We start from the raw sequence: 11,634 nt of genomic DNA on the forward strand, positions 1-11,634 counted from the left end.
AGAATGCTTCCTAGCTCATGCTTTGTTCTAAGGAGCATAAATACAATCCAGTAGTCCAATGATTAAGGTACTTACATGAGTTGAGGGAAATAGGATTCAATTTCTTGCCCTGCCAGTGGCAGGGGCAGTGTCTGTATCAGATTACTCGTAATTTTTGCTGACAGTATAGTGCAAGTTTGCCACTTTGTTAGGTTTTATGGGAGGGTTGACTTTTTTTTTTTTTCTTTGTTTTTAAAATCCTTGTTGGAGCAAGGATAACTGTCCCAGATAAATATTACACCCTGCAAGGCAGTGGGGTTCTTTTTATTCTCTGCTGAGAGAAGTACTGCATATTTCCTGGTGAAACCAGAAAATTAAACCTTTACTGTAGCAAAACAGACAAACAAAGCCAACCAACAACCAAACATGGCCCTGATGAGATTGTGTGATAATACTTTTTTTTTTTTTTTCCATAGAGGTGGGTGTAGGTTGTATGACAGAGTAGTTTTATTGGCAATGGCTGAATCCTACTATCAGGGGAGTGCAAAGGTGGCTTAAACCTGCCTTTAAAATACTTTCCTTTTTTTGAATGCATCAGGCATTCTTCTTTTTCTGAGAGTTTGCTACCAAAAATCTTACATTGATGTTAAAGTTAACGGATGATACACAATTGTTGATTTATTTTTTATTTTTTTTAATGCTGTGAGAGATGACCTGTTTTAAAAGAGTATAGAGGACCACTTAGGTTTATTTTTGTGTCCTAGCAGTAGGAAACTGAATGCAGATGCCTTTCAAAAACATTATTAAATGTTTTATTGTGCTTTCTTTTCTGTATCAGTGATGTAGCACAGATTGACCTAAACCTGGCATTCCTAAACCTAAGCATGTCTCTAGAAGAATATTTTTGTATTAGCTAACAGAAGAACTAGTGTCATGGCTAGCACAGGAGTGAAGGTACGATTTTTCAGTATGCAAAATCCAACCACACTTGTTTCCCGTTGTTCTAAAACAGGTGTTTTGGTTTTTTTTAATCTAAATGCATTGCAGAATATGAGAAAATCAGGTCTGGACAACTTACTGTTCCTCCATAAAAATATACGGATACTTTTTGATGAAGTAAAGGAAGATTAGAATGCATGCCTTGATGCTTTGGCAAAACACCTTAGTCTTGTGCTTCAGCATCTGCTGCTGACAAATTGAGATACGGAGTTCTCAGAGCTCCTTCTGCTGTGGGCTAAGAGGCCCTTTAATGGAATTCCTCTGGAAAGTTGTATTTTGGTATGAAATGTTTCACATTCCACTGCTACAGGTAACCTTTCAGAACACTGCAGAGATGATAAGTAAAGAAAACTATTTGTTTCTCCCTAACCCCTTGTCAGCGCTTTGACTGTTTATAGTGAGACTTTATATTCCTTTCCTTTATTCCTGTGTGAGAAATCCATGGGCACAGAGGGAAAAAACATGTTTCGTAAATAGGAAAATGTGACTGCAAAACCTCTAGAACAGGCAGTGGGGTTGGAGTCATGCTGTTAAATTATTTTTAACTTTGTGTTGAAACTTGATCAGATGACCTGTTTATTGTGATCTGTCAGTACTTCTACATATTTACTGTTACCCTACAGCACTTGAGGTTTGCCAGAATTTAAATGCAGGTTAACTTTTTGTAACTGTGAGCCTGTTTTAGTTTACCAGGAAATTTCACCTTGCTATGAGAACTGAAGATGGATCCAGAAGAACAGGAGTTACTTGGTGATTACAGATACAGAAATTATTCTTCAGCAATTGAGAAAGCTTTGAGAAACTTCGAATCATCAAGTGAATGGGCAGATCTTATATCTTCCCTTGGCAAACTCAATAAGGTACAGTGTCACAGGAATATTTTTTCATTTGTTTATTATCTTTGTATTCTTATTAACTTTTCTGTAACTTACAGGACTTAGCAAAATCGGAAATTCCCTCAAAAAATATTAGTTCATAGAGGAAGGGTAATGGAAGCAGCTAAGTCAGCATCTTTTATATAAATGTGAGAAATTCTGGTACAACCAACAAGGTTTCCTTCAAATGGTATTTGTTCCCTTTATACAGCTAACTTAATTTAGTTTTTGCATCGAAGAAACCCTCAGGATGCTGCTTACTTACTCTTGAGCAGCTGAAAAAGTCTTTATATAGAACAGGAAGTCACAAGTTTTATATGTTCTGAGTCAAAGTTTATATTTAAAGATCACATTTACTTTACCATGCCCTTCCCTTGTATTTGGGAAAATAATTGATTTGCCACTGGTGGTGACTTTTGTATGACCATGGAAAATGTAGGAAGAAAGAAAAAGACTTTTATGGGGAAACACCTAGGAATTATGTCCTCTCCTCCTGCCCAAGAAACAAGGTGTATGTTGTTTGTGTCCCATTTGGTCTCTTTTAACATAAGGCTCTTCCTGAGCGTATGTGGGGTAAGAGCAGTTACAGTCATTAAGGAAATAGGGTTGAGAGGAGGCAACTCTTGCAGAATTCATAAGGAAACATCTGTTATTACCCGATAGATGCCTCATATGCCTCTGCTGTCATTGCTAAACCTTAATTCTACAGGGTTTTCAAAGGGGAGAAGAATCCGTAGAATTGTAGAATCGTAGAATATCTTCAGCTGGAAGGGGACCCATAAGAATCATCAGGTCCAACTCCCTGCTCCTCACAGGACTACCTAAAACTAAACCATATGACCAAGAGCATCATCCAGATGTTCCTTGAACTCTGACAGGCTTTGTGCGATGACCACTTCCCTGGAGAGCTTGCTGCAGTGACTGACCACCCTCTCAGTGAAGAACCTTTTCCTGATGTCTTATCTGAACTTCCCCTGATGCAGCTTCATTCCATTTCCTCGTGTCCTATCACTGGTCACCAGAGAGAGGAGATCAGCATCTCCCCCTCTGCTGCCCCCCTTGAGGAAGTGGTAGACTGCGATGAGGTCACCCCTCAGCCTTCTTTTCTCCAAGCTGAACAAACCAAGTGACCTCAGCTGCTCCTTGCAAGTCTTGCCCTTGAGACCTTTCACCATCTTTGTTGCCCTCATATTCAACTTGTCATCGACCCAAACCCCCAGATCTCTTTCCACAGGGCTGCTGCCCAGCTGCTCATCCCCCAATTTGTGCATATAACCAGGATTACTCTGTCCCAGGTGGAGAATCCGGCACTTGCCCATGTTAAATTTCCTATGGTTGGCAATTGCCCAGCTCTCTAGTCTATCCAGATCTCTCTGTAAGGCCATTCTACCCTCGAGGGAGTCCACAGCTCCTACTAGTTTAGTATCATCGACAAGCTTACTTAATGTACACTTGATTCCTGTGTCCAGATCATTTATAAAAACATCAAAGAGCACTGGCCCTAAAATTGAGGGGGGCCCCCCCAGGTGACTGGCCACCAGCCTGATGTAACTCCATTTACTATAACCCTTTGAGCCTGAGCCATCAGCCAATTGCTCAGCCAGCATATTATGGACTTGTCTAGCTATGTGCCAGACAGTTTATCCAGAAGGATACTGTGAGAGACAGTATCAAAAGCTTTGCTAAAATAAAAAAAAAAACCCACAGCTATGGCTTCCGGTGGTGAGCTAGATGGGTGACCTTGTCATAAAAGGTGAAGCAGGACTTTCTCCTCATGAACCCATGCTGGCTATGAGCAATGACTGCATTGACTCTCAAGTGTTTTTCAGTAACAAAGTCCCCGAATATCCTTCTCCATAATTTTACCTGTTGCTGAAATGAGGCTGACAGGCCTGTAATTACCAGGGTCTTCCTTCTTCACCATCTTGAAAACTGGGACAACATTTGCCAAATTGAGATTTTTTTAAGGGCAGCCATGTTTTTTCCTCTTCAGAGGAGAGAAGCTGAATATTGCTCTGGCAATAGGATTTACACATTTCTGCCTTCACTGTTTCATTATGATTCCTGTTGAGTCAATAAGGAGAGCTAGATGCCTTCAGAATGCTTCTCTCAAAACGGAAAACAAGAAATAATTAGAGTGAGAGATTTCTTACCTGTGGCAAGAAGTAGGCTTTGATCTTTTTGTCTTGACCTAGATGAACGTGCTAACCTGATTAACACCTATCTGAAACTCTTATTCAGGTACCAAATTGCCAAAATATGCAGCAGCATAGTAGAAATCAAGCAAAAAAGCTTTTAGCTGTTACATCAGTCCATCTGCTGTGATATTTTATGGACTTAATCGGTTTAGGAGCTTAAGCATTTGTAGAGCAGATCGTCCCCAGTGTTCATCTGCTTCTGTCTGTTATCTGAAAATAAGGAGGATATGTCAGCAGAATGTGCTGCCAAAGGGAAGATTGTGAAATAAGACGTCAACAGCTATTCTCTTAACTCCTATGATTACTTGGTCTCTTACATCCTAAAACATAAATATAGTTGTTGAGTTCTGTTAGTGTTGGGGGAGGGGGAGGTGTTTCTAATGTAAAAGCCTAATTTCTTCAACAGTCAGTTCTGAGGGTGAATGAATGAGCAGGGAGAGGATGGGTATGAGGGAGGAGATCAACAGTATCTCAATGATAAAAATGTTTTTAAACACTGCACATGGTCATATTCAGGAACCTGGGTGTCAGTAACTGGTGTGCAATGACACCTATTATTAAGCAAATGTGACAATGCTGAGAAAGGGAGAGACAAAAGAGGAAAGGAGAGAAGTTTTGGAAGTATTTTTCATGCTTCTAGAGTAGCAAGCATGGAAGATCTCTCTTAAGCACATGTTTCTTAAGGATCTTTGTATTGTTGACTTTAATTGCAAGTGGTGTTGCTTATATAGGTGTAGTATTTTCTGAGGCTTTTTCACCCTTCAGGCAGGCTTCAACAGTACTTTGCACTATTGAGTCCCACAAGTTAACACACACACACATCCTACTTCTGTAGAAGCTCAGTGGTATTACCCTTTCAATACAAGGTCTGGAGGAAGCAGCACAGGCTCTTGCTACTTAAAGATGAGGGAAAAAGAATGGAGGGAGCTGATCCAGATCCCTTTGGCCTTGGCTGAAGCGAGTGATCTTGGAGCTCTTGCTGCTGTTACTCCCAGTGAAAGGAGACAACTCTGCTACTTCTTCTATTACTGCTTAGCTGCCAAGGTTAAATTGAAGGTTGTTTTTCACAGTTTCCCTGTTGCTTCCCTGGTTCTAACTGATGTTTCACAATGACTTGTAGAACCAGGGAAGCAACACAGAAACAAGTTGACTTTAATCTGAATGGTCAGCCAAACAGGTCAGTTTGTAGATCTAGAAAAATTGGGTTTTGTCACTTAAGGGAGATGAGCCTTATCTAACTTCACATGACGTCAGTGTGGATAGCTTCACCTTGAATCACTTTTAGAGAGGAAGGGTTGGTTGGTTGGTTTGTTTATTGTTTTGTGACTCATCTCTTGCTATTTAAAGTAGGTCCTAAAATTGCGTGTGTTCTTCAGTGGTTTTATAGGGAGCCTGAGGTAAGTTACTGCAGTTTTGTCCATGTTTTTTAGCTGACCTAGGCTTCTAAGGTTAGGCAAGATGAATCTCCCCTGCAGTGTTCTGAACAGAACTACAGGTACCAAGCATGAGCGTGAGTGAAGGATGGAGAGTTGGCAGAATTTGTTAACTTATGCTATACCCCAAGTTTGTAAGGGAAAGATTTTGGGGGTTTTAATTTGAATATTGTGGGTGTTTTGCAACATCATGGTGAAGGAAAAACAGTGGAAAGTAATGTTTATAAATACTTATGGAAGAATATAAATGGACAGATGCAAGCAGGTGGAATAAACAGGCAGTAAATATGAATGTTAATGTTTTAAAGAGGGTCTTCAGCTTTGCCCTGAAACTTACTCATATTCCACTTGTAAATACCTCTCTGTGCTTTGCCTCTGTTCAGGCTCTACTTACTATAAACCAGTCATTCAGTAGCTGCAGCCTAGGCTGCTCCATGCTTCAAGAAGTAGGATTGTTCTCCTCTCAGTACTGGTCTTGGATACAGCTTTGAAACATGTTTTTATTGGTTTTGCAAATCTGCATATGTTCGCGGTTTGGAAAGCACTGTTTTGTAACTCAGGTTTTCAGATGTTCAGTACAGATTGCTGCACCCAGAATACAGTAACCCTTCTCAATTGTCTTAGTGCTAAAATGTGATCGCACTATTGCAGATTTTGCCAGCTTGTTCCAATTTTGTAAAAGGATACAACTCTGAGAAATCACTGTGATACTTACAAAAAATGCTGGAGGGGAGGGGTGTTGTCTTTTTAAACCTAGAAATAGGTGGTGGTTCAGCGTATGTGGGCTTATCAGTGAAATCATAGGATCATAGAATGTTTTGGGTTGGAAGGGACCCCTAGAAGTTATCTAGTCCAACCCCCAAAAGCACCGAATAGGTGCTTTTAACATTGTTTTCATATCCAAAATGCTTGTCACTGTCTATTCAGACTATAAACAGATATGTATTATATAAAACACATGTAAAAGTATTCATGTAGGGGGAACTTCAAGCAATTAAGAGGCTAAAAATTACGAAGTTAGGAAAATCTGAGTGCATAGTTTGCATTAGGGTTTTTAATCCAGATTATAGGCATATATTTTCCAGATATTTTAACTCTGGGTACAGGCAAACAGTAGATAAGGTACACAGTTTTCAAAATGAAGAACTGAGCAGTAGTAAATATTGGATTCCACAGCCTGCTTTTGTGAGGAAACTATGATAGGAAGCTTTCAAAAAAGTCTCTGCAATTTACTGATTCACAGAAGAGCACCAAATCCCACTGGGTTTTTGGCAAGTGAATGTTTAAACTCCCGTGTTTGTTCATTTAATCTATATATAGTAAAAAAACCCAACAACAACAAAAAAACAAACAAACAAAAAAGCCAACCAACCCGCCAAAAAATCCCAGCCTGTATCTGTTTGACAGGAGTAATGGACAGGATTTTGCCATGCATGTTGGCAGAAATACCTAGTTCAACAATTTTTCAACAGTTTCTGGCTCTCAGTGGTGCTTGCACATAAGCTTTGGTAGTGACTGTTGCCACTGAGCCTGGCTGGCAGGCCAGTGTCCCTTCTCTGAGCAAGTTGTTAATTTATAGTTATTGTACACCATGAAAACAAAATATTGTAACATTTGAAAAATCAGTTGTTCTAGAGGGATTTATTTTATGCTTGCAGCATGGTTGACTTGCTCAGTAATGATAGCAACATTTGCTCTAGAAGAGCACTGTCAAACTACTTTTTGTCCTTGGACATAGCACAAGTGTGTAAATGCACAGATTAAAAGTTTGTACAATACTTATTTTTAGTCCTTAGTCTGCAATTTCAAAGTAATTTTTTTTTATTTTACTTTCAACAGAGAATAAGTATGTTACTTTTTGCTTCTGTAGGCTTTTCTTGCTTCAGAAACTTCAAGGTGAATATGATCTCAACCAAACACTTGATCTGTTTGGAGGGGAAGGCAAAAGAGCATAAAAATAATTGCAGCTGCACAGCTATTGTTTGTTTCAGTAGGAACTCTTAATGTTACAATATGTCTGTTCTTGAGGGGAGAAAAGAGAAGGAGTCTTCTGAAATGTGGATTTAATGAGAATAGCCATTAATTACACCAGTTGCTTCATATGAGAACTCTGATTGCCACTGCCTTATGACAGCTGTTGAGGGAATTACAAACAGAAGCACCACTTGCCTTCTGTTGAAGGCAAGCATTGTATCTTTGAGAAGGGAAGCTTTGCCTCCTAACTGCTTTATGGAACTTCACCACGCCCGATGCACAACTGCAATGTGCAGGACCAGTGATATTTTATACATCTTTTTCTCCTTCTTTTTTAATATAACTCCAGCTCCTACTTTACAGTTTCCTCACAACCATCTTTGACCTTCATGCTGCTATTTTTATGGAAGCTGGAGCTCTGTTTAGAATTTTTTTTACTTACTTGGAAAATGAATCAGTGGAAAATGGAATCACAGGCTCTCCTTCTCCCCCTCTCCTCCCAACCACTGTTGTCTAAAACAAGAATTATAGTATTTCCTAGTTGAAGATCATCTTATAAATTGATGTGGATCATAGAATCATAGAATCGCTTTGGTTGGAAAAGACCTTTAAGATCATCGAGTCCAACCTTTAACCTAACCCTGCCATCCCACCACTAAACCATGTCCCTAAAATGCTGCATTTTGCTGGAATTCTAGTTATATAAATAAAAATATTTACTTTATTTGCTTGGTTTTTTAATGTCAAGGCAAATTGATCTAACTGGCCTCTAGTGGTGCTGTAACGCAGCGCAGAACAAGTTAAACCGGTAACTGTTGAAATGTGAATGTCTTCTGTGTATGTACATCTGCATGTGTTTTGTTGCAAGGCAGATGTATACACTGCTGCAAGGTCTTCCCTTTCTGCCCTTTATAGCCCACGTTCAAAGAAACTTCGAGCATGTTTACACATTAGAAAATGTTTAGTGTGTACAATGTATTCTCCAGTCAGTCATAAAGAAAAAGAACCTGTAAAAAGTTGAAAACTGGACATGCACATGGACACAAGTCGTTACTTTGCGTGTCTCATTTTTTTCCTGACTTGCTGATTAAAGTCTTTACTTTAAAAGCCAGCGGTAGGTCAAATACTTCCTGGTTTTCTGGGATTGTTGATTTCTCACTGACCTGTGAAAACCAAACCCTGGGATGACATATTAAGCGCGGAGTGCTTGCTGGCAGTTCAGGCTTCCCAAGCCAACCCTTACTAGCGGTTCCAGGGATGCTTAACACTTCTGCCACCATAACTCCTCATGCGGAAAGCAGCTGGAGACAAAGAGGAAAAGTAGCTCATGGGTGGGCTTCAGCCCGTATGTAACTAAAGGCTGTCAAGTTAAGCTCACGAGAATCAAAAGAATGGGTGAATAATAGATGTGTAAACCAGTGAGCAGAGTTGTCCATCTGGGGTTGTTAGTGTTCAATTCTGAATGTGGAAGCAATGGTTTGGGATGGGATCTTCATCGGCATACAGTGCCAATGATACCAGGCTTGCTACCACAACATTTAGCTACCTGTAACAGCTGAAATTATAATGGGATTTCAGCAGTCCTACGTAGATCTCACAGGCAACTGATTCTTTTTTTCAGTTGTGGGAGCTCAGGCTATTTAAAAATCAAGCTTCTTAGCTTGTCTGTCAGCTCACAGAAACTAATTAGTATTTTGAAATATGTATATTATCATGTCACTCGTATTTCAATGAACAGTTTTAGATCTGTCTGCTAATTAATGTCTTTCAACCCTTTTAAAAATTCTTTGAGCCCTACAGTTCTGGGGAAGCTGTTAAGAATCTGAAGCTTTCTGCAGAGTAGCAGCCAGCCCACCTCTCTGCTCTTGGTGCAACCACAGTCTTCTAATATATTGCAGTGTGCTTTAAAATCCCATGCATCTGCTGGAAGATCAGAGACAACTGTTAACCGGGAACACCCACTCTTGAGAAGAATTGTAGTTTGTGTCCAACTGTGTATTTCTTCAACCTAAGTCAGAAAAAAAGTTTACGTACTTTTGAGAAGGGATTTTCATCTCAGAATCATTCTGATGTGATGGCCATGAACTGTCCTCAGCTTATGTATGAGGATCATAATAAACATCTTCAACTCTTGCTTCCTGTACAGAGATGCCTTCTGATTGTTTGGGTGAAGCAGTATGGTTGGCACATGTACATAAATGTAGTCTTGTTCTTAGTTAGTCTCACCTACTAAAATTTGGACATAGGAAGGTTTCAGAGTTACCAAGGAGAAATACTTAATGCTGGGTTATCACTGAATATCCACTATTCAACTCGTAATATGCCTGGAGTATTTTTTTCCTCTTCTGACTAAATGTTTTGATGTTTGAGGAAGGAGAGTTCTTGTTTGCTGGTGGAGATTTACTTCACATCCTTAAGAAAGGAAATAAGCCAAACAAGGCATTATTTTATGAGATGGCATTATTTCTGTAATGGATCAGATTCTCTGTGTAATAAACAGTGAATGTTTTAATTTTCTACCTACCTGATATTTAAATTTTAACTGATAGAATATTTAGATTATATTTGTTCAATCTGAGAGGAAAAATATTTACCATCGGCATATTTTTTTGTAATTACCTTCTTTTATATATACAGAGGGTGTGGGCAAATACATACCAACCAATATAAACAGAACGTTTCAAAGTCCAGCTTCCAAGCAGTCTTCAAAGTTGTTATGAGTATTAAGGATTTCAATCTTTAATATTGAAATAATATTACTCATGTAATATATGAGTAAAACTCTCCAATAGAAAAGACAGAAAAGATATAAAAGATAACTCCGCAAATGTAACCTGGGTTTCATATGTGAAATATTGCTGCATTCTCAGATTCTAGTTTTTAGTACCTATTAAAATGCAGATCTCGTGCTCGTAGTGGGGGAGGGAAGGAAGCAAATTATTGGCTCTACATGGCATCTGTACTGTATGTGTTTCGAATGGTGTGACGTTTCTATTTACTGTTTTCACAAACTCTCAGCCTTATTCTTCTTGAGTAAACTTTATTTACTAGAAGCTCTTTACTAATAGGTGGTCTCTCAGTTTAGGCAGGACAGCAAATGGGAGAAATAATGCAATAGTAGTCTCACAGATTTTAGCTTCTCATGCCCACCAACTGCAAATTCTTAAATGAGAAGTTGCATGCACCTTTGAAAGATGATGGGGTTTATCTCTTCCTCTTACTGCTGATGAGAGTATCCAGCACTCAAGTGAATGCCATGATCATTCCTGAAGTGTTTTGGGGTTTGGTTTTTTTTTTGGAAATAAGCAAGGAATGATTGGTTCACTTGTCTGCTGCTTTTTCAAAACCTTTTTTTTCAGGCAGGATCAAAGAATTTCAAGTTTAAAAGTATTATGTAGGACAAGACCGTGGCTTAACCTTTGGGAGAGTCAAGAATTTGCCTAATCCTGTGTCCTGCTTTTGGCTGGGATAGAGTTAATTTTCTCCATAGTAGCTAGCATAGTGCTGTGTTTTGGATTTAGTACCAGAAGAATGTTGATAACACACTGATGTTTTCAGTTGTTGCCAAGTAGTGCTCAGACTACTCAAGGACTTTTTGAGCTTCTCCTGCTCGGCCAGGTGCGTAACAAGCTGGGAGTACAGCACAGCTAGGACAGCTAACCCAAACTGACCAAAGAGCTATTCCATACCATATAACGTCATGCTCGCTGGGGTTAGTTGGTCGGTCACGGGCAGAGTGGTCGCAGCTCGGGCGGTGTGATCGCTGCTCGGGACAGGCTGGGCATTGGTCAGCGAGTGGTGAGCAATTGCATTGTGCATAATTTATTTTATATATTCTGTATATTCTCTTACCATTATTATTATCACTATTGTTATTCTTCTCTCTTATTAGACTGTCTCTATCTTAACCCATGGGTCTTTTTTTTTTTTTCCTTTTCTCCGATTCTCTCCCCCATCCCACAGAGGGAGGGGGGGGAGTGAGCGAGCGGCTGCATGGTACTTAGTTGCCAGCTGGGTTAAACCACGACATCCTGAAAACATCCTAAATGTCAATCTGCAGTGGAACATCTGTTTGCGTTTAGCAGGCAGTGATCAAAGGCTAAAGGGCCATTTACTCACAACTTCTTCTTTTAATTGTTTCTGAATTGAAGAGGCATACTTCAGTGCTACTTTCAA

General features: G+C 39.5%; 1 protein-coding gene across 2 annotated transcripts in view; it reads left to right on the forward strand.

Annotated features, from left to right (window-relative positions):
• The first annotated feature begins 1,667 nt into the window (after window positions 1–1,667).
• Window positions 1,668–11,634, forward strand: part of DOP1B (DOP1 leucine zipper like protein B) — a 50,353-nt gene continuing 40,386 nt past the window's right edge. For both annotated transcript variants that reach the window (XM_035896437.1, XM_009640985.2), the window contains exon 1: window positions 1,668–1,838. In XM_035896437.1, coding sequence (XP_035752330.1) covers window positions 1,701–1,838 — 138 coding nt within the window. In that variant the 5' untranslated portion in view covers window positions 1,668–1,700. The remainder of the gene's footprint in view (window positions 1,839–11,634) is intronic.

This window comes from Egretta garzetta, unplaced genomic scaffold (assembly GCF_000687185.1).
Source record: "Egretta garzetta isolate BGI_Z169 unplaced genomic scaffold, ASM68718v1 scaffold45, whole genome shotgun sequence".
Classification (NCBI taxonomy): Eukaryota; Metazoa; Chordata; class Aves; order Pelecaniformes; family Ardeidae; genus Egretta; species Egretta garzetta.